At 44.4% G+C, this 24,176-nt stretch overlaps 1 protein-coding gene across 1 annotated transcript in view; it reads right to left on the bottom strand.

The window, feature by feature from the left end:
• Positions 1 to 24,176, bottom strand: part of LOC112226826 (adhesion G protein-coupled receptor L2-like) — a 121,173-nt gene that overhangs the window by 23,753 nt on the left and 73,244 nt on the right. Inside the window, 14 exon segments of the mRNA XM_042308169.1 lie at positions 2,206 to 2,302; positions 3,056 to 3,184; positions 3,714 to 3,882; positions 5,399 to 5,490; positions 7,665 to 7,731; positions 9,158 to 9,378; positions 9,558 to 9,767; positions 11,787 to 11,960; positions 12,591 to 12,790; positions 12,952 to 13,017; positions 13,020 to 13,073; positions 16,154 to 16,337; positions 22,837 to 23,016; positions 23,853 to 23,956. Of these exon segments, the coding sequence (XP_042164103.1) occupies positions 2,206 to 2,302; positions 3,056 to 3,184; positions 3,714 to 3,882; positions 5,399 to 5,490; positions 7,665 to 7,731; positions 9,158 to 9,378; positions 9,558 to 9,767; positions 11,787 to 11,960; positions 12,591 to 12,790; positions 12,952 to 13,017; positions 13,020 to 13,073; positions 16,154 to 16,337; positions 22,837 to 23,016; positions 23,853 to 23,956 (1,947 nt within the window).

Below are 24,176 nucleotides of genomic sequence, written 5' to 3'. Positions count from 1 at the left end.
TCTCCTTATCCCATCTCTTTCTCTCTCTCTCTGTATCTCTCTCCTTATCCCATATCTCTCTCTCTGTATCTCTCTCCTTATCCCATCTCTCTCTCTCCTTATCCCATCTCTCTCTCTCTGTATCTCTCTCCTTATCCCATATCTCTCTCTCTGTATCTCTCTCCTTATCTCATCTCTCTCCTTATCCCATCTCTTGCTCTCTCTCTCTCTGTAGCTCTCTCCTTATCCCGTCTCTCTCTCTCTGTATCTCTCTCCTTATCCCATCTCTCTCTTTGTATCTCTCTCCTTATCCCGTATCTCTCTCTCCTTATCTCATCTCTCACCTTATCCCATCTCTCTCTCTCTGTATCTCTCTCCTTATCCCATCTCTTGCTCTCTCTCTCTGTAGCTCTCTCCTTATCCCGTCTCTCTCTCTCTGTATCTCTCTCCTTATCCCATCTCTCTCTCTTTGTATCTCTCTCCTTATCTCATCTCTCTCCTTATCCCATCTCTTGCTCTCTCTCTCTCTGTAGCTCTCTCCTTATCCCGTCTCTCTCTCTCTGTATCTCTCTCCTTATCCCATCTCTCTCTTTGTATCTCTCTCCTTATCTCATCTCTCACCTTATCCCATCTCTCTCTCTCTGTATCTCTCTCCTTATCCCATCTCTTGCTCTCTCTCTCTCTGTAGCTCTCTCCTTATCCCGTCTCTCTCTCTCTGTATCTCTCTCCTTATCCCATCTCTCTCTCTTTGTATCTCTCTCCTTATCCCATCTCTCTCTCTCTATCCTTATCCCATCTCTATGTATCTCTCTCTGTAGCTCTCTCCTTATCCTCTCTCTCTCTCTCTCTCTGTATCTCTCTCATTATCCTATTTCTCTCTCTCTCTCTCTGTATCTCTCTCCTTATACCATCTCTCTCTCTCCTTATCCCATCTCTTGCTCTCTCCTTATCCTATCTCTCTCTCTCTGTATCTCTCTCCTTATCCCATCTCTTGCTCTCTCGCTCTCTCTCCCTCTGTAGCTCTCTCCTTATCCCGTCTCTCTCTCTGTATCTCTCTCTCTCTCCTTATCCCATCTCTCTCTTTGTATCTCTCTCCTTATCCCATCTCTCTCTCTCTCTCTCTCTTATCCCATCTCTATCTCTCTGTATTTCTCTCCTTATCCCGTCTCTCTCTCTCTCTCTCTCTCTCTCTCTGTAGCTCTCTCCTTATCCTGTCTCTCTCTCTGTATCTCTCTCTCTGTATCTCTCCTTATCCCATCTCTCTCTCTCCTTATCCCATCTCTCTCTCTCTCTCTGTATCTCTCCTTATCCCATATCTCTCTCTCTGTATCTCTCTCCTTATCCCATATCTCTCTCTCTGTATCTCTCTCCTTATCCCGTATCTCTCTCTCCATCTCATCTCTCTCCTTATCCCATCTCTCTCCTTATCCCATCTCTTGCGCTCTGTATCTCTCTCCTTATCCCATCTCTTGCTCTCTCTCTCTCTCTCTCTCTGTAGCTCTCTCCTTATCCCATCGCTCTCTCTTTGTATCTCTCTCCTTATCCCATCTCTCTCTCTCTCTCACTCTCGCTCTCTCCTTATCCCATCTCTATCTCTCTGTAGCTCTCTCCTTATCCTGTCTCTCTCTCTGTATCTCTCTCTCTCTGTATCTCTCCTTTTCCCCCACCCCCGTCTCATGGCTGAAAAATCAGCAGGATCAGGTCAGGGTGAGGGTGAGTCAGTGCAGCCAGTCAGTTCCTGTAGCCAGCCAGGGTCTCTCAGAGTTGAACACACAAGCAGACACCAGCTTCTCATCACTAACACTTGAAGCCAGACTAAATAGCTACATAACACTTCTCCCATCCAACAAGTAGCAGTTGTGCAGGTCGACCATCAAAAGACATGTTTGAAGTGAACTTTGACTCATTTAAAAACATTTTTAGCGTGTATTTATTTACCCGTTCAAAATAATTTATTTCATTTGTTATTCATGGTTTATTTAAATCAGGACGGATACGAGCACTAGACCATATTGAGTAAACAATTATCAGTTTACCAAAACGCAGCCTCTTTGAATGTGGAGGATCATCCATCAGTGATTGGTCAAATAAAAGTTAAATGCATACAAATGAAATCTGCATCTGCCAGATTTATACCAGCACTTGTTGTCTATTCAAGGTCACATAACAGAGAGAATACAACATGTGTAAACAGAGACCGTGTGGACAGAGGGGGCGGTGTCTTACCCTGGTTCAGGGTGGAGGTGCTGTTGATGTCTCCGGAGATGAAGGAGGATTCGGACTGCTTCCTCACCGTGTCGTTCCACATCCTCCTGATACGACTCTGTAGGAGGAGGTAAACAACACACGCATCGTATGAGAACAACTGTTCACACCGACGTCAGTTCCATGCAACAGAAAAAGAGCACAACTCTATGGAGGCATCAAGCAAACACAACGGATTACAAGAACCACTTCCAAGACTGACGCAGGAAACAAAATGGATGCATCCGAAATGACACACTATTCACTTTTTTATTTTTTTATATTTTTTTTTACAAAAGTAGTGCACTATATAGGGAATAGAGTGCCATTTCAGACACAGCCACAGTGTATTGAAATGGCCTTCAACACTGATGTCCTTCCGTGTCACCTCTACATGCTAGCATGCAACAGGACAACAAGGCGTAGGCGCTCCCTTTCACTCTCAGGGGGAAAGAAAGGAAGGCTATTTCACACAAGGGAATTGGACTGTCCACCTCTAACTCAACACTAACACTCTGCCCTCTATGTTAGCATGCAACAGAAGGAGAAAAAAAAGCCTTTCCCTTCTATGCCGCAAACCAATTTCCCCCGGGGACTAAAAAGCTATACTGAAGTACACTACAGTCCTGCTCTCAATGGAAAGAAAGGGTTGAGATGAAGTGTATTCCAGTGTTCATGCTGCTCCTCAACGTGCTAGCATGCAATAGGAGAAGGAGAGAGAAAAAACAGGAAAAGAACTCTCCTTTCACTCTCAAAAGCAAGAAAGGACAGAAAAAAAAGGTATATATAATTCAACTTCCCGCTGCTGTACCGTACCTAGTATGTACTGTACCTGTGTGGCGGAGGAGTAGCGTGCGGTGGATCGAGACGTGGCCGTCTTGGCCGAGCTGTGGGACCCTTCAGAAGGCAGACCTCCGCAGCACTGGGACTGGCGGAAGCATTTGCTGTACTCTTTACGGACCTGCAGCGGGCACAGGATCAGGGCAGAGCGACAGAGACACAGTGAACTCAGAGACACCAACAACCGTGACAGTCGGCTCCAGAGAGCGATAGAGAGAGGAAGCTGCCTCGATCCTGCAACAAAGAGCCACAAAATAAATATATTTATCAAATGCCACCGAGCCGACAGCAGCAGTTCAAACGGCGTGTCTTTGGAGATAGCCCTATCACAGCTACCACGATGACACATTCAAATACCACCATAAGGAGGGGGATTTTGCACGGGGACAAATACGACACAGAAGGTGTTACTTCTATCAGAGATAGGTCTTAAATGTCAAGAGACAGTAGACAGCGGACTGAAAAGTATACATTTTGCATTGGACTTCTGTACACACAGATACCTTCTGTTATCTTACTTCTTTGGGAAACTAGACATAAAAAAAAAGGTTATTTCCCACCTCTGGTGAGGAAAACTTATAGTCAAATATTGATGTACAAAATGTTGTCGCATTATCTTCGTATATATGTCATATGTATTAAATCCTTACCTTTTTCTGGAGGAGGCAGTGGAAGATAAAGATGAACATCCCTTGCAGAGTGTTGAAGATGGTGAAGAGGTACGCCATGACCACGGAGGATTCGTTGAGGAAGAACAGGCCAAACGACCAGGTCAGACCTAGGAGGAAGAGCAGGGCAAACGCCCCAAGCACCCAGGATCTGAAAAAAACACACACACACACACACACACACACACACACACACACAATATTGTTCCCAATCATTAATAATAAACTAGGTAACTTCCCTAATTTCATCTTTCATTGACTTGAAGTTTCTCTCTGTTCGGTTCCTACGGATTTGTTCTGTGGGGAAAGAAGGAGGCTGTGATATTATCCCTCTCTATTTCTCCTTCTGGACACGTTATACAGTATATACAGTGCAACTCATAAAAGCTGATACGTAGATTTTTGAATAAGAACTTCCACAGAGTCTCTGACAGAGTCTAAATAACTGTGTTTCCTTGGCCTTCCTCGGGGTTGGCTGGTTTAAACAGAAACAGCAAACACAGCAGGTTTCTCACAGGAGGTCCTGGAGAAGCCTAGAGGAAATCAGATAACCAATGGTGAGTTCCCTCTGGCAACGGCTGGTACAGGGAGCCGTCGATGCACAGGAGAAAAAAAAAGAGTGAGCAACCCCTGGACAAGAAAGAGAAAAGAGGAGACCAGTGAAAACCAGACACCATTGTACCACGTCTTTGAGTTCCAGAGAGAATCCAAGGACAGAAGAGAGAGATGCTGCAGAGTAGTTGTGCTTTTGTGTCATTGTGTACATTTTTCGTTATTTGAAAAACGCTGGCTCTTTATGGTTGTTGAAAGTCAACTAACTGATCAATTCAATGTCTTGTGGAAAGTTACCAAATCTAACTTTGCGGGACTAAATAAGTGGTCGATTCGAGGTGGACTCCAATTAATGACAGTTAATGAGTTTTGGGTCCTTTGAATAAATGATTTGTTTGAATTAGCCACTATCTTTGAACGCAGGCTCTCTTTAAATTACATTCTTAACCAGGATAGCACGGCTCAGAGGTCAATTAAACCATTTTGCTGGTATTAAAAGCCGAAAAAACAAAAATGAATAAAAAAATCTTTTATTACATGAAGTCCAAAACACAACACAGGAATGGCACATGTCATTCTGTCTCACAGTTATTGTTTGACAAGTATTTTAGGACAGAAACTGTCTAGGGACTTTTCTTTTATCCAATTCTCTGGATTGAGTTGATGTTTGAATAAAGATGTGGGCACAACTCCAGTTCCTCCCCCACCACCCTAAATCATTTAAATCATATATATTTGAGCTAGGGTTCCAGAGGAACCTGAAAATGATGCCAACACAGGAGCGACTAATACAAGAGGTCAGGGTTGCAGTTCTGAATAAATAAAAGAGGCAATATAAACCCTGCATAGCGCAAACACGGCCCTCATAAACACCAACTAAAAAGGGAACACGTGAGGATAGAATCTGAAATAAATATATATTTGTCCAGTTATGGGTAACTGAGATGTAATTCCAAAGGTCAAATACACTAAATTCACCCTTTAACATTGCACAAGCAAGGCCATGGCTGGGAATAGGACAGCACACAACGCTTTGTTTCCCCACTTAAAACTGAGCTGACACAACCAGTAACACCAGCTTTCACATCACCTCCAGAGACCCCCTCCCCTCTCACCTGATACCGCCCAGCCGGGTCGAGTCGGGTTTCATGGAAGTGGAGTGCTTCACCATCTTGTACATGGTCACCACCAGGATGATGAGGTTGAGCTGTCAAAACAGAGGCACAGCGAGCTTAGCGCATCACACTGGGGCGTGGCATTCATTCCATGGTAGGCGCAGCAATGCATGTCGACTACATTTCGTGGCAACTTAAAACTGCAAAAAGGGTGATTTGCACACAGAAACAGGACAAGCTCTCCGAAATGGCCAGCAGCATGTCCCCTGCACCTTTTAGTGACTTTCTGAGATCATGCATGGTAATTATGCTTAACCTGTCGTGATTGTGGCACAATCGCAAGCGTCAACGTTAGGACATCTTACCAAGAGGGATATGAAACATTCAAGCTTCCGTGCAAATGGTAAAACAGACTGCCTCCCAAAAGTGAGAATAGAGAGGTTTGTGGCTTAGCTTCGGTCTCCAGCCCCACTAAAACTGGCTATGATAAAGTGCCTTGGGAAGCCCCTTCCCACTCCCATGGCTGATGCAACACACAACCTCAGGCCTTACTTAGCCAAGCAGGCGGGTGCCAAACGCAGAGTGTTATTCCTCACCGAGAGAGAAAGAGAGAGCGAGAGTGTAAATCTAATACGGCCAGAACAGAACAGAACAGAGAGAGGGTGGAAAAGACAGAGCAGAGCGCCATATTTTTTAAACAAACGTCTAGAGCCAGGAAAAACAGCTCCATATTCTAAGCTATACATTCAGAGAGGTTTCCATGACTTCAGGATGTTTTTTCTATAAGCGGGGGGCTTACATTTGGCTCAGTCACTACCACATTAAAACCTCACCAAAAAAACTATTCAGTAAATATTATATTATTTCTATACTTCTATTTTTAAAAAAACATATCTTGCATTATAAGTTATTCAAACCTATTTATTCTGAAACCTGACCAATCTTTCTGAAAGAAAATAAATGACAAAAACTTCATGGGTTTGCGAGAACACAAAGCAATACTGTTCTAGTAGAGATACGGTCCCAAGTTTATTAAATAGAATATATTTGTGGGCTGAATTTTATGAAAGCTGTTCACTCTAGAACATGAATACACCAGTCCAGTAGAGCCGTAGATATGTACTTCCCTTTAAAAAAATAAACCAATAACGTGTGAAGAAAGACAGAAAGAGGGCAGAGACAGAGAGGCATAGAGGGAGAGGAGAAAATACAAATAAGGGGGTTTAAGATCAGAGAGATGTGGAGTTTTGTCTCCTAGCCACTAGGGCCGATTTAGGTCTGCATGAGTCGAGTGGTTGGAGATGCATTAACACAGCCACCAGTGTGGACACAGATCTGATGAGACAGGCAGGCAGGTAGGTAGGCAGGCAGGGAGGCAGGCAGGGAGGCAGGCAGGTAGGTAGGCAGGCATAGAGGCAGGCAGGGAGGCACCGAACTGTACATGTCCTTAATTCCCCCCACATCCCACTATCTACAGAAACCAGAACACACCTTTTCTTGGGTATCTATGCACGGCCTGTGCTGTATAAACACAGTATGTACACATTTACACTTGTCTTCTGTGCGAATAATACAAATGTATGTGTGAACTCCATGCAGCCTGTGTGAAATATTAAGAGGTGAAGACAGAGATGTCTGTGGAACAGGGATTGGCTGCAGATGCGTCATGATCCTCGGCAGGGCCAGGGGGTTGTGGGTAATGGCTGTCTGGCCCACCCACTCATTACTTCCATGTTCATCCGTCTCTCCCCATCTCCCTCAACCCCCTCTGTCTAACTGAGAAAATGACCTTCATGCCTGAGATTGTCTCTTATCCTCCTCCTCCTCGACTGAGTGTGTGAAAGGGAGGAATTCTGCCACAATGCGCAACTCTTTCCACCAAAAAAACTGCTAAGCTGTTGACTGCTGCTCACTTGACTAGACTGATTTCATAGGACTTTACAGCTGAATGGCTGCTGATGTCCTCATGTCAGATATAATGGACCACTTTCCTTTCCCGCAAATTGATCAGCGAAAGCAAGAGATAAGTGACCAGACGAGAAAATATATATAAAAAAACACATGTATTTTTTTCCCACTGCACATTTCTTTGAGGAAAACATTTTTGGGGATAATAGACATATTAAAACAGAGACGCAGGCATACTGTATGAAACATACACATACACCAGATTTACATTCACACACACACACACACACGCACGCACACACACCGGATTTACATTCACACACACACACGCACGCACACACACACACACACGGCTTACCATGATAATGAAGGTGACAGGTCCTATGAAGCTCCAAATGAAGTGGTTATCCACCCTCAGCCAGCAGCTGCAATGGGACATGGTCATGTGATCAGGTGATAGCCATCCCTCAAGAGCAAATGAGCTATTCTGGCTCTCCCACTGTGACTGTAACATCTCAGCAATTACATTCTAAGAACACAGCGGCAGTTGTTACATCGTATCCTACTGATCACTAACCAGCCTGGCTTCTAGACGAGATAGATGGCATGATTATATAGCTTCTACAGCAATAGAACAGTGATTTATTTACCTTCGTGACCAAAGAAGAGAGAGAACCTGACCTTGAACACATTCTGGCTGCGAGCCACACAACAGCACTGGTATTGCCTGCACGACTTCAGAGGCTACCAATGTCTACAAATGAGAGAGAGGTCTCGCTCTACGTTAGACTCTAAACAGTCAAAACGTGGTCACAAACAGTTTCAACAAAAATGTGTTGTGCTGAAGCTACTGTATGTATCATCAGAGGAGATGTTGATTCAAATTCAGGGACTGTTGCGCTACAGCCACAAAAATGTTTAAAAAAAACAACAACACCCTATTTAAGGAAGGCTTACGACAAATCATCAAGGCTTGTTCTTGGATAACGGCCACTGAAGAATAAAAGTTTGAAGGCGCAAAGGCAAGAGAGAAAAAAAGCTCAGAGAAAATACCAGACCAGCACAACCAACCAGCCAGAGAATTCATTAATGTAGTGGTTTTGCTCACAGCTTTTCTCTTTCCTCTCTGACAGGGTATAAATTTGCCAGGAGGCAGAGGGAGACTAGGGCCTGTGATGTAGCTCTCATTAGCACTGTGGGGAAGAAAAGGAATCTTGATATGGAGCTGGCTGGCCTGGGAGACCTGATGCTCTCTGCACAAAGAAAGGAAGATAGATACTGTTGAATGCTCCCACAGTTTTATTGTGTAACGTTTCCACTTCAAGGTCTTCCTCTGACTCAACTTTTCGTACCCTGCACCTGAAGGTTACTGGATGTGTGTAAAATAGGGCTGTCAGAGTAAATCAGTTCACTTGCACTAACTATTTGTAATTTTAGTGCAATTTAAAAAAATGTTTTTTTAAATTAAATCGTGTTGTGTGAAAGCATTAAAAATACACTGAAAACAACCAAAATACATCATCTATACAGCTAAAAACGACAATGCGATGTCAAAATAAGTTGACATTTAGGTTAAAGAAAGTTTGATCAATCTACTTGATTTTGCTTATCATTCCTTTGGACAAAATCAAGACGTCAATATCTTGTAATGCATTTGTATAAAATGTTTTCAAATTACAGCTCAATTCGAGCAAATTCTGAAATGACGATTAATCACAGCAAATCCTGCGATTAACTCAATACAATGTTTCGTAGCGTTTGACAGCCCTAGCGGAAACATAAACTACTGCATTCGGAGTCAAGCAAGATCACAAAAGACCCTGCCTAAAGATGACATCTAGTGTTACTTACGCCTTCTGTGTCCCGTAGCTGCGGTAGTCGATGGCGGCCGAGATTCCCACCACCGCGGCAGGAAAGAGGTATCCGGAGACGTAATAGTACTTCCTGCGGGAGAACTCGCTTTCAAACACCTCAACCAGCATGAGGTAGAGCTGCACGCCCTCCAGGCACATCCAGGCAAACGCCGCCAGAAAGAAGAAATGAAGAACGCCCGCGATGATGGAGCACACCAGCTGGGAGCCGGGGACACATTTAGAGGTTACACACGCAGAGGTAAAAGGACAGTGGCATTGAAACTGCATTGAGTCAATGGAAGAGTAAGAATTGATAACTGGAGCATATTCCCCTGGGAACAAAACAATTGTGCATCTAAGCCCACTCGGATACTTGACGGGGTGCCCATGCTCCTTACCTTGGGTTCAGTCATGTTGATGCCCACGAGGAAGACGAGCTCGGCGATGAAGAGGTTGAGGCAGAGGTTCTTGTGGATGGTGTTGCGGTCGCTCTGCAGGCCCCTGAAGAAGCAGAAGGTGAACAGGCTGATGGCCAGACACACCAGAGACACAGCGATGCCCATCCGCGTTATCACCGTCAGCAGCAGCTCGTGGACGCTCCCCTCCACCTGGTGGACAGGACAGAGACACACAGAGGGGGTTAGAACCAAGAACCTGGCGAATCTAGGACCTAACATGACATGGTTAGAAGCTTTTATGTTGTTGTGATCACCTTTATATTTTATTCAGATGGTAGAATACAATGAGTAGGAAGACAGAGACAACAGCATCTAGCACAGAACCGCCGCCAACTTCCCGACTCAGGCCACTTTGTACAAATGCCGTTCCCAACATGTATCAATATGTATCAGTACATAATCTGAAGTAAACTTGGAGCTAATATGACACATTACAGAGATTTAACTCAACCTCTAATTAACCAATGAGAAACACACAGCAGCCCAGCAGGGAGGTTTTTACACTTAATCACCTGCCGGGAGACCTAAAACATGACAGACTTCATGTCCCCATCAATGAACCTTGACATAACACGACGTCCTGACTCACTGAGGGATTTCACTCAACATCTACTGTAGGAAACGGATGACATGTCTTTAGATCCGTGTACATGTGCCGGGCCAATGTAAAAAAGTCATTAGTAAGCTGTCACAGAGCTCTGTATCGTCGCTGGGTGAAGGGTTGATTGCAGTGCGTGTCACAACCCAGGAAAATGAACACATTACAATGTGGACATGTAGGCTATAAGACAGAAGCCTTCAACCATACAGCATATCACTCAGGGATAGTGGTCTGAACATGAGGTAATCCGTTCCGTGACATGACTAATTTTTATTAAGGGCAGGCCAGGAGGAGTTGTAGTTGAGGTGAGTAGTTGGGTTGGTGTGACTGAGGGATGGCTTAAACCACAGGCTCTGGTTTTTCCTTGTGGTGAAGGGTTTTAAGGTTCGGGGTTTGCGAGGCGAAGACGCAGGAAGAGTTCATGAGTCGGGACATGTTATTATATACGCCACAAACTTATGTTCCACGTTTATTACTGGGTAGGATGCTCACAGCACATGATATTTATCATGTAATTGGATTGTAATTGCATTTTGCTTGCGAATGGATCTCACCCACTTCACGGCGTCGAGTGGAAATGGAAAATAAAGAAGCACGACACCGGGCCGCCGTGTACGTTTCCCCGTGTAGGATGTGCGTGTGCGTGAGTGCTATTAGTCACGGAACATAGGTAAAATGTCCTTTATTTCCAATAATGGCAGAGCTAACTTTCACTATCTTGTGTCTGCCATCTCTTGCTTTATACTCCCGGCAAAGTAAGTGACAGCCTCCTTCTGTTTCTCTCCACATACATTAACAGCATTCCTCTCCTCAACCCCCATTCCCTCAACCCCCCTCCCCACCTCAAATCTAATCAGCCTCTGAGTTGACTATCTTACTCTAGCCATATTTACGTACATACAATTGGGGGGGGTGGGGCAGAGCCACTACGAGTGTCCTTGAATCCCAAATCAACCCCTAGCTCCTTATGTAGATTTGAGAGGATTGGATAGGTGGGGCAGAGCCACTACGAGTGTCCTTGAATCCCAAATCAACACCTAGCTCCTTATGGAGATCTGAGAGGATTGGATAGGTGTCCGCAATATGGTTACAATTCCACAGAGTATTGGGGAAATTCCACCATATTTCTTACACATCTCCAATCTACACAAGTGTCTTGGGGATTAGGGGCTAGCTAGGGGTTGATTTGGGATTCAGTTGAAATCAGAATCACCCACTCACCATGTTCCCTAGATGAGACAGACAGACAGACAGACAGAGACAGACAGAGACAGACAGAGACAGACAGACAGACGACTGACAGACAGAGACAGAGACAGACTGACAGACAGACAGAGACAGACAGACAGAGACAGAGACAGAGACAGAGACAGAGACAGAGACATACATACATACATACATACATACATACGAGTCCAACCACACAACATGAGAAAAACCCACAGAAGGCCACTCACCATGTTCCCTAGATGAGACAGACTGACAGAGACAGAGACAGAGACAGACATACAGACATACAGTAGAGTCCAACCACACAACATGAGAAAAACCCACACAAGGCCACTCACCACATTTCCTCGATGGGCCATGAGGATGGCGAAGTTGGTCAGGTGACTACAGGAACAGGTGGTGTGGCTCTTGTTAGTGTCCAGGAGCTTACAGCCCTGAGTGGACCAGTAGCCCATCATACTCCTCTCAGAGTAGTTCCAGAATGAGCAGTTGGGGTTGTAGTAGTGCTCCTTCTACAGAAAGAAAAATAACAAAAACATGGACATTGATTTTAAACAACTAGCTAAAAGTTTGGGTTGTAGTAGTTCTCAATAACAAAACAAAACAAGGAAACCTCTTAAATACCACAAACAACATTATAAGCATAGTTTAAAACAATGAACAGAGGACTTTAGAGTACATATGCATACTATGTGCCTATGTCATTTTCCATCAAGGGTCAATAACAGCAGGCAGACGAGCCTGCCATGGCAAATAACTATGGTAGCAAAAAGCTAAGTACTGGAATACACAAGATAGCACTCAAGTTAGCCTGCTTCGGCCTATGGACGGATCCCACCTTGTCTGTCGTTGTCAAGTGCAATTATAAACCATTCCAGCATATTGACATATCATAGCATGACAAACACGATAGCTTTTCCATGTAAACTAACAGAAGCGTACATACCGTGGGAGTTCCCGATCTGACACCTACTTCTATTTTACAGCCGTGCTAGCTGTATCCTATGAAATTAGCATTTATCCTCCACAGCTACTAAAGACCACACAGCCATTCCTCTTTCCCACTATTTCCCCCTGCACTGAACCACACCACGGCCTGACTCTAGAGCTCCAGGGTTTTTCCAAGGGGAAGGGGGACTCACGTCTAGGTGCTCCAGGGTGAAGATGACGGGGTCGGACACAAACACGCGGCTGGACTCCTTGGTGATGGAGGCGGCCAGGATGTGCGAGTTGACGGTCAGGTCTGAAAGGTTACGTCCTCCTCCTCCTCGGAGAGTGGCATTCTCTGTACTGAGGAACCGGCCCAGGTGCTTATAGAGGACAAAAACCAGCTTGGCCACACCTGGGGGGAAAAATACACATTAGAATAAGATTTATGGTGGCATTGTGAATGTATAAAATTGCTTCTAATTTCTATACTTCGGCCACTGTCACAGTGCAATGCTCCTTCAGCGTGATCACATTCATTCATTTTTATTCATACACACCCCCCCCCCTTGTTACCGTTTTTACTGTTGACTTTGACTGTGTTTGCAGACAGCTGAATGGAGGCTCCACCCTTGCTGGTCTGGGGAACCTGAAGTCCTGCATCTGGCCATCAGTACTGAGCACATACACATCCAGCACTAAAAGAGGATGAGGAGAGGCGGAGGTAGCGGCGGGAGAGGAGCAGGAGGAGACGGAGAGAGGGGGAAGAGGAGGAGAGGCGGAGGTAGCGGCGGGAGAGGAGCAGGAGGAGACGGAGAGAGGGGGAAGAGGAGGAGAGGCGGAGGTAGCGGCGGGAGAGGAGCAGGAGGAGACGGAGAGAGGGAGAAGAGGAGGAGAAGAGGAGGAAGGGAACGGTAGTGGTATACATTACTGACAGGTCACGTTTCAATAGCAACACACAGTGTTTAATAAAGCGTCGATATAAAGGTTGGGAGTGTGAAAGAAGGGAGGAACCAGATCAAGTGTTCCAGCTAGAGAATCCAATCTCATTGTCAATATCCCATCCGGCACTATTTACTGTAAAAAAAAAAAAAAAGGATCTGAGCTGCTCCCTGTAACCCTGGCCTACAGAGCTCCTTATGGAGAGATGGAGAGAGAGAGAGAGAGAGAGAGAGAGAGAGAGAGAGAGAGAGAGAGCACAGCACCACCCAACCTGCTGAAGCATGAATGTCAAATATTCATAAGATAAAAAATATCATTGGTCTTTTTCTTCCCCCTGTGGGTTCAGATAACTCTGGCCTCGCCAGCGAGCAAATCTCTGGAAAGCCTGCTAGATTCCTGCAGCAAACCCCTTGCCCTCTCTCTCGCTCCCTCTATCCCTCCCTCTCGCTCTCCTCTCTGCTGTGCTGTGCCAGCTGCCGGATGGCTCTCTCTCTCTCTCTCTCTCTTTGATGTTTGGAATTACGGAGGGGTCAGGAGGACGCACGTATCAGCACACTCCCTCCTGTCAGAACCAGCCTCAACTTCCTCACCACAGATCGCTTTTGACACTCAGAGATGAGGAATTGTTCTCCCTCTGACATTTTTTCTCCTTTCCTTCGCTTCCTTCCTTCTTTCTCTCTTTCCCTCTATCCTAAACGCCCCCCACCCCCCACCCCCACCACTTACCCCTCCCTTTTCTCTCCTCCTGCCCTTGACGTTCGCCTCAAGGTGCCATTTGTGTTTCAGCCTGAATCAGGAAACTATGTTAATTAGGAGTAGGGATCCTTTTGGGCTTCTCTCCTGCTGCTCATCAGGCGAGCTGCAGAGAAGACTGTCCCAGGGCCTCAGTCCTCACATAGCATTGTCAGAGATTGGGATAGTTCTACTAGCTATATTACTACTAGTAGAAATATATATATATATATTTTTTAAATCTGTTGTTGAGGCCCTGTGTGCTAAAAGCACATAAACAGAGCCTGTTCGCAACGATTAACTATACATGGCGTGTATAGGCAAACGATTACATTTTGCATTAGCTGGCTGCAGTACATCTGGTTTTTGTTATCCGCTTGTAATTACCATTTACCGACAAAGGGTTAAGGCAGGGTTAGAGGACATAGCTACCGTATAGAATGCACTATATATACAAAAGTATGTGGACACCCCCTTCAAATTAGTGAAGTCGGCTATTTCAGCCACACCCGTTGCTGACAGCTTTATAAAATTGAGCACACAGCCATGCTATCTCCATAGACAAACATTGGCAGTAGAATGGCCTTACTGAAGAGCTCAGTGCAACGTGGCACCGTCATAGGATGCCACCTTTCCAACAAGTCAGTTTGTCAAATTTCTGCCCTGCTAGAGCTGCCCCGGTCCACTGTAAGTGCTGTTTTTGTGAAGTGGAAACGTCTATGTGCAACAACGGCTCAGCCGCGAAATGGTAGGCCACACAAGCACACAGAGCGGGACCGCCGAGTGCTGAAGTGTGTAGCATGTAAAAATGGTCTGCGACACTCACTACCAAGTTCCAAACGTCCTCTGGAAGCTACGTCAGCACAATAACTGTTAGTCGGGAGCTTCATAAAATGGGTTTCAGTGGCCGAGCAGCCGCACACAAGCATAACATCACCATGTGCGATGCCAAGCATCGGAGTGGTGTAAAGCTCGCCGCCTTTGGACTGTAGCAGTGGAAATGCGTTCTCTAGAGTGATTAATCACGCTTCACCATCTGGCAGTCCGACGGACAAATCTGTGTTTGGCGGATTACAGGAGAACACTACTTGCTCCAATGCATTGCGCCAACTTTAAAGTTTAGTGGATGAGGAAAAATGGTCTGGGGTTGTTTTTCATGGTTCAGGCTAGGCCCTTTAGTTCCAGTGAAGGGAAATCTTAATTTTACAACACACAATGACATTCTAGACAATTCTGTGCTTCCAACTTTGTGGCAACAGTTTGGGGAAGGCCCTTTCCTGTTTCAGCATAACAATGCCTCCGTGCACAATGCGAGGTCCATACAGAAATGGTTTGCAGAGATCAGTGTGGAAAAACTTGACTGGCTTGCACAGAGCCCTGACCTCAACCCCATCGAACACCTTTGGGATGAATTGGAACGCCGACTGCTCATGATTTTTGGAATGAGATGCTCGACGTGCAGGTGTCCACATACTTTTGGTCATGTAGTGTATCAAATGATTCAATTGATTTTTCCATGAGAGGACCAGACAGTTCATCTTGCAGAACAAATTCAATGCCCCTACTTAACTATGCAAGAAAAAGGCAGTGGGGAACTCATAACCATAGCAACAAAGAGGCTTGTGTAGGGAAAATGACAGTTCACTGCACAAAGCTGACTTAAATGAATGAGATCACATTGCTAATAAACTGCCTGTGAGAACATATTAGCTTGCCTGGCGCTGAGCGAGACATCAAACCTCCTACTGTGACTTCAACTAAATTTGGTCTTTCTAAAAACCACTTTGCCTCTCTCCTGGAGGAATAGCTGTCCAGGTTCTTGTCTAGAATGAATAAGCCCATGGAAAAGAAGCCCTGGGGCCTAGCAGAAGTATGTTTCTACAGAATGGTTGTGAATGTTAACTTCCACTTCCTTGAACATAACAAACTGTAGAAAAAAAAGGCAATTTTAGTACTGAGGTCAAAGTCATTTTCTTCCAAGACAGGGGGAGATAATACAAAGGAAAATAATCATTAAAACTGTGGATTGTAACTGGCAGACGTGTCTGTCTAGTTTTTCCTTTTTATGAGTGATGGGCAGGGGGGGTAGAAAAAACAAACATACTTATGTTGTCTGCAGGCACTTTGACTACAGCGGGTTCAATCAGGTTGTCGGCAAGGATGAAGGCGCCTTCCTCCAGGGTATCCAGTAACATGGTGGCGGCATGCGTTTGCTCCGTGGAATTCATGTCTTCCCAGGACTTCAGGGCTTCCGGCCTCAGGAGGTTGTCAACCGTATCCACAATGGCCTGTATCCGTGGAAACAAGTCAAATGTCAGACCTTTGTCACTTAAAAAAAGAAAAAAAAAGAAACATGTGATCCCTCATAACTTCTACTAATGCCTGCAGCATACAGGCAGAAACGGGGGCAAGAAAAGCATATGAAGCTGACGGCAAGTAAGGACAAGCGACAACCAAAGAAAAATCAAGATGATATGAAGATTCATTCAAATTAAAACATCACTTAAAGATGGCATGGTGGTCACAGAATGAAAACTACAGGATGTTGTCTCCCCACTTCCCTGGTTTAGACCCATTTATTTTCTTTTGAATAACAAAACTGTGCCAGAGGGGAAGTTCAAACACAAACCAAATGTTTTTCAAATGAATGGAGCAGTTCTTCCACAATAGTACTCGCTCGGTTCCTGTTCTTTAGCATCTGATTTTTCCCAAAGAGCAATTATCTTCCTCTTCGCTAACAATAAATATATTCCATAACAGGATCTGGTCATTATGGCCTTGAAATGTGCAGCTTTTCCTTCCTAGAGGGGAAAATGTTATCAAGAAAATGAATCCATTTGTTTCATGGGTAGCAGTCAAAGTAAAGAAGGGCATAATTCTGCTTGTTTTCAATGGCAATCCTTTCATTTCCTGCTTGGCTGATAAGCAGTAAGTAAGCAAAACATTCCAAACCCTCACGAGAAAAAGTATCAAATGTTGATCAAAATGGAGGTCACTGTGACCCTGTGCAGGAGAGTTCACAACTTCCATGTACCTTAGCATATCTATCTATATCCATATCCACACAGCAGTGCTAACGCTAGCCCCATTGATGACTCCCATGTAGCTTAGCATATCTATCTATATCCATATCCACACAGCAGTGCTAACGCTAGCCCCATTGATGACTCCCATGTAGCTTAGCATATCTATCTATATCCATATCCACACAGCAGTGCTTAACGCTAGCCCCATTGATGACTCCCATGTAGCTTAGCATATCTATCTATATCCATATCCACACAGCAGTGCTAACGCTATCCCCAAGAACAAAGTGGCCTCCATCATTCTTAAATTGAAGAAGTTTGGAACCACTAAAACTCTCCCTAGAGCTGGCCGCCCGGCCAAACTGAACAATCGGGGGAGAAGGGCCTTGGTCAGGGAGGTGAACAATAACCCGATGGTCACTCTGAGTTCTAGACTTTCTCTGTGGAGACGGGAGAACCTTCCAGAAGGACAACTATCTCTGCAGCACTCCACCAATCAGGCCTTGATGGTAGAGTGTCCAGATGGAAGCCACTCCTCAGAAAAGGAACGTGACAGCCCGCTTGAAGTTTGCCCAAATGCATCAAAGGACTCTCAGACCATGAGAAACAAGATTCTCTAGTCTGATGAAACCAAGATTGAACTCTTTCACCTGAATGTCAAGCGTGACGTCTAGAGGAAACCTGGCACCATCCCTAAGGTGAAGCATGGTGGTGGCAGCATCATGCTGTGGGGATGTTTTTCAGCGGCAGGGAATGGAAGACTAGTCGGGATCAAGGGAAAGATTAACAGAGCACAGTACAGAGAGATCCTTAATAAAAACCTGCTCAGGACCTCAGACTGGGGCGAAGGTTCACCTTCCAACAGGACAACGACCATAAGCACACAGCCAAAACAAAGCACGAGTGGCTTCAGGACAAGTCTCTTAATGTCCTTGAGTGGACCGGCCAGAGCCCGGACTTGAACCCGATCGAACATCTCTGGAGAGACCTGAAAATAGCTGTGCAGCAATGCTCTCCATCCAACCTGACAGAGTTTGAGAGGCTCTGCAGAGAAGAATGGAAGAGTCCTCAAATACAGGTGTGCCAAGCTTGTAGCATCATACCCAAGAAGACTCAAGGTTGTAATCGCTGCCAAAGGTGCTTCAACAAAGTACTGAGTAAAGGGGCTGAATACTTTTGTAAAAGTGATATCAGTTTTTTAATATATATTTTTTTAAACATTTGCTAAAATAAAAAAATACGTTTTTGCTTGTCATTATGGGGTATTGTGGTTAGATTGATGAGGGATAATTTTTTGTTGCGATTTTAGAATAAGGCTGTAAAAGTAGCAGAATGTGGAAAAAGGGGTCTGAACTAGAGGTGGACCTATTAATCGAAATTGCCGATTAATTTGGGCCGATTTCAAGTTTTCATAACAATCGGAAATCGGTATCTTTGGATGCAGATTTTGCAGATAATTTTTTTTTTTTTTTTTACAACTTTATTTAACGAGGCAAGTCAGTTAAGAACACATTCTTATTTTCAATGATGGCCTAGGAACGGTGGGTTAACTGCCTTGTTCAGGGGCAGAACGACAGATTTTTACCTTGTCAGCTCAGGGATTCAATCTTGCAATTTTACAACTAGTCCAACGCTCTAACCAACTGCCTCACGAGGAGCCTGCCTGTTACGTGAATGCAGTAAGAAGCCAAGGTAAATTGCTAACTAGCATTAAACTTATCTTATAAAAAACAATCAATCATAATCACTAGTTATAACTGTCAACACATGGTTGATGATATTACTAGTTTATCTAGCGTGTCCTGCGTTGAATATAATCAATGCGGTGCGCATTCGCGAAAAAGGACTCTCGTTGCTCCAACGTGTACCTAACCATAAACATGAATGCCTTTCTTAAAATCAATACACAGAAGTATATATTTTTAAACCTGCATATTTAGCTAAAAGAAAGGTTATATTAACCTGGTGAAATTGTGTCACTTCTCTTGCGTTCATTGCACGCAGAGTCAGGGTATATGCAACAGTTTGGGCAGCCTGGCTCATTGCGAACTAATTTGCCAGAATTTTACATAATTATGACATAACATTGAAGGTTGTGCAATGTAACAGGAATATTTAGACTTAGGGATGCCATCCGGTTCCGTATTTCACTGAAAGAATAAACGTTTTGTTTTCGAAATGATAGTTTCCGGATTCAACCATATTAATGACATAAGGCTCGTATTTCTGTGGGTTATTATGTTATAATTAAGTCTATGATTTGATAGAGCAGTCTGACTGAGCGATGGTAGGCACCAGCAGGCTTGTAAGCATTCATTCAAGCAGCACTTTCGTGCGTTTTTCCAGCAGCTCTTCGCAATGCTTCAAGCATTGCGCTGTTTATGACTTCAAGCCTATCAACTCCCGAGATTAGGCTGGTGTAACCGATGTGAAATGGCTAGCTAGTTAACTGATATCCATACCCACACAGCAGCGCTAACGCTAGCCCATTGATGACTCCCATATAGCTGATATCCATACCCACACAGCAGCGCTAACGCTAGCCCATTGATGACTCCCATATAGCTGATATCCATACCCACACAGCAGCGCTATCCCTACAGATAAACATATCCATCAGCATAATTTCCCCACAAATCCATATCAACCCCATGACCCGATAAACCAGTGACAATTTAACCACAGGTGACATTAACCACTGCAGAGGCCCAGGCTACACTATAGTGGTAATTAGCCAATAACAACAGTCACTCAATGTACCAATTAGTGCAAAGCTGTGATTATCATCCACACACACACACTAATTGACCATAGGCACAATTACCCTTTTGTCTGGATTAACCAGTGGGGCGAATAAACACTGTAGTCCCTCGCTATCACACCAGACTGATGATTAACCAATCAACACAACAAGGAAACCAACCACATGGCTGGCTACCATTATTACCTAGAGCTATGATATGCCTACAAGCCCAGTCAGAGTTGGATAGGATAGGAAGAGAGTGAAGGAGTCAGAGTAGCAGTAGTGATTTCAGGGCTAGGGCCGTTACACCTCCAGACAAACAAATCAACACTCAATGGTCTACCCTCCTGGTGTGTACCCCCTTCCTTGTAGGCATGAAGAATGAGGAACAAAAAAAGAAATAGAAATAATCGCTGTCTTTAATTTGCGGCAGCATTAGTACAAAGAAAAAAAAATAACTGTTCTGATTGAGTCCTCTTTAATTGATATAATTCTCGCCTGGGTGGCGGCCCCACCACACACCAATCACAAAGGGTGTTACCCAAGATGCCCTACAGTGAGCAGGAAACGCTTGGGTGGTGGTGGTGGTGCTGACTTCACTTACATCGCCTATTGATGAATAAAGAAGACACCCGTAAATCAAGTTGACGGTGACATGCAGTGTAGCCCAACGTCTCACAGTAAAAGAGACCTCAGTAAAAAACAGCCCTAACTCATGGTGAAGAATGCTCCCACCAGTCAAACATAGAGACTGAAGAGAGAGACAGAGGTCTGAGGAGGCTGGTTCGTTTCGTGCAAGGCAGGCCCACTGTGTTTACGCCAGAACCGCTTCTTTCAACAGGACCTGCTCTCAGATTATAAACTCTGAGGAAAGGAAAATGGCATGAAGAGAGAAAGGAATGAAAAGACCCAACAAATCCTATATGAACACAAACACATTAATGGGACTGAAAATGAATCCATCAAACAAACACAAAAATTGGCACTTTTGTCAGCGAGAGGAGGAACAAGGAGAGGCTGGAAATGGTAAAGTGAAAAACTGAGTACACTGCCACTTTGATCAAACTTCTGGCTGACAGGGAGCTACAATTACGGCCGTGGGAAGGCAATTACTCATACAACGCACAAAGAGGGAGGGGAATAGAGAGAGATAAGAGATAGGAGAGATATTGACTTACAGACAGACAGGCAGGGATATTGACAGACAGACAGGCAGGCAGATCGACAGAACAGACAGACAGGTGAGTTGAGGGGTAGAGAGATAGATGGACATACCGTCAGGCTAGCAGACACACAGGCAAATGGACAGGCTGGCAGATGCACAAGCAGAGAGACAGGTGGAGAAGCAGATGTGTTTTGCATACAGACAAGCCAGCAGATAATCACAGACAGACAGACAAGACACCAACGTTTCATGCTACTGAGCATATTGTGGATAGGTCCACCTTTGTGGAACCAGCAGACATACAGTACCTTCATATATGCCCTGCAAGTCCTCTCTCTCTTTTGAAGCTTTTTAACACAAAGTGAGGATTAAGAACAAGAGGCACACTATTAGGAAGCAAAAGAGCTCGGAGGGAAAAGGAGGTTAGTCTATGTCTTTAGAAAACAGATATCCTAAAATACACCACTTAACCCATCAGGATGGAAATGATAATATATAAACCTTATGTTAGGTAGATGAAATAAGAAGCTCGCTGTGTATTATGCAGCACACTCTAAAATGTGTTTGGGGAAGCTGTATCTAGCTTCCATAACGACAAGGGCGTGGCCGGCCAAGACAGAGCTGCACAGCATAGATGGGGAATCGCTGAGATAAAATTCCTACGCTTTGCATTAACAATGTTTTATAAAGCACTGAGAAAATAAACTAAGCAGGAGATGGTCATTTGGATTCCACGGCACTGAGGTTATAACAGTATGCCGGCTTTGGGTTTTATTGTCGAGCCTTTTGTTGAATGGTCTCCGTCTCAGTCAAAGGAAAATGCTTCATTATTCCCATAGCTAGCTACATCGTGGCTGCAGGAGTATAGTACTGTGCAGTTTTAAGAAAGTACAGCCAGAACATAGACCGAAAGATTCAGTCTAGGACTAGCTAACCCAAAAGTAACCATGACAACACTACCCTGGTGCCTTTTGGTCCAAATCATTTCACTTTTAGGTTCTGAATAGTACTGTAAAACCGTAATTTATTTCACTTTTAGGTTCTGAATAGTACTGTAAAACCGTAATTTATTTCACTTTTAGGTTCTGAATAGTACTGTAAAACCGTAATTTATTTCACTTTTAGGTTCTGAATAGTACTGTAAAACCGTAATTTATTTCACTTTTAGGTTCTGAATAGTACTGTAAAACCGTAATTTATTTCACTTTTAGGTTCTGAATAGTACTGTAAAACCGTAATTTATTTCACTTTTAGGTTCTGAATAGTACTGTAAAACCGTAATTTATTTCACTTTTAGGTTCTGAATAGTACTGTAAAACCGTAATTCATTTCACTTTTAGGTTCTGAACAGTACTGTAAAACCGTAATACATATGACTGTCGCCAGGGGCGCAACTTTGGTTTTAGAAGTTGGTAATGGTGGAGAGGAGTTATTATTTGTGTTGGCTAGCGAGGGGCTGCAATCCATCAGCTCTAAGTCAGAGCTGCCAGGTGAGAAGGCTGCGTTTCAGAACCCAGTAATTACTAAGAAGAGGTGGGGCTGGAAGAATGAGCTTCCTCCCTCTCCACAGCCACAGCTCCCCCTATGGGCTGGGCCGGCCTCTCCTCCCCCTCGTCCCCCTAACCTCACCTGGAAGGAGAAGTGTGGGGAGGGCTAATGAGTGGGTTAACCTGTGTAGAGTCAAAAGGTGGAGCAAAGCGAGGGCAGGAGAGGAGGAAATACTACCCACCCAGAGATATACGTATGTTTATACAATGTACGGCTCTCGTACTAACTAGCCTACCTGAGGTCACATATACTCAGATTTATGAACTCAAATCGTCTGCTAAATGACATAAATTGTTTTATATTACCTTGTTGAAGCTACGCCCAGCGGAGTCCTTTTCGCATAGCTCCTGGAGCTGAGCGTCCAGGATGTCCACCAGCTGCTCCATGAGACGCACTGACGAGCTGATGTCACCGGCGAACACTGGACCCTGTGTGTGGTGGGCCAGCTCATTGGCTAGGTTAGCCGCATTCTCCCCACTACGGATCTGGAGTTGGAGGAAAAACTGCAATATTAAAGGTCCGGTTTAAGCTTTTAATTACTTGTTTCCTCCTAAGTACTGTACCTGGTATGTGGTATGTTAACTATGTGCTGGATACTTAAGGATATAATGGATACTTAAGCAATAAGTCAAGAGGGGGTGTAGTATATGGCCAATATACCACGGCTAAGGGCTGTTCTTATGCACGACGCAACGCGCAGTGCCTGGACACAGTCCTTAGCCGTGGTATATTGGCCATATACCACAAACCCTCGTGCCTTATTGCTATTGTAAACTGGTTACCAAAGTAATTAGAGCAGTAAAAATAAATGTTTTGTCATACCCGTGGTATACGGTCTGATATACCACGGCTGTTAGCCAATCAGCATTCAGAGGTTGAACCACCCAGTTTATAATACTGATTTAAATGTGGATAAAGGAAGAAAAGAGCAGAGCAGGAAAAGGCTCATGGTCATTTGTGAAACATCTTTGGATGATAGGCATCACAGAGTCAGGTAAGGTACAGGTAATGTATCACATACTGATTTAAACTCAAATCAATATTAATGCTGCAAGCTATAGCCCACAGAAAGCAATCCACAGTGTGCAAGAAAAATATAAACAAATGTGCATTAAATGTGTATTTTGTTTACATCTATAAAGGCATTCAGTGGAATACAGTATATGTATGGGCAAGCCTCTGATTTAGTGTTGAAACCAACCAGGTGCCATAAAATGACAGATACACCGTGCCCTTTCAGATAAAGTAGAAGAGGAAAGCTGATGTGTTTTGTTCCTTCCATCGCTGTCACCAGAGCCATGGGGGGACATTGTTGACCAACCTTTTGTGCCACTTGAGTGACCCAGTGGGAGGTACAGTTGCTGAGGTCAGGTCCCTTTGGGTTCCAGGTCCCCCCTGCCACCGTGCAGAGGTAGGAGGCAATGCCTGGAGAAACGCACAACAAAGACAACCATTACACAACCCTATTGTCTGTTTTTAATGTATGTGTGCATTTGTTTGTGTACATTTCTGTAACGTTGCTGACCACTGCCATCTTGAACAGTTCTCTCTATCAAAAGAAATTGCATCACAATGAGTACAGCCTGTTTAAATAAAGGTTAAATAAAAATGTATTGAACAGAGATTAGGCCAACTCTTCACCCTC

The sequence above is a fragment of the Oncorhynchus tshawytscha genome, linkage group LG28, assembly GCF_018296145.1.
Source record: "Oncorhynchus tshawytscha isolate Ot180627B linkage group LG28, Otsh_v2.0, whole genome shotgun sequence".
Classification (NCBI taxonomy): Eukaryota; Metazoa; Chordata; class Actinopteri; order Salmoniformes; family Salmonidae; genus Oncorhynchus; species Oncorhynchus tshawytscha.
Note: the sequence above shows the minus strand (reverse complement) of the source record. Positions and strands in the feature narration are given on the sequence as shown.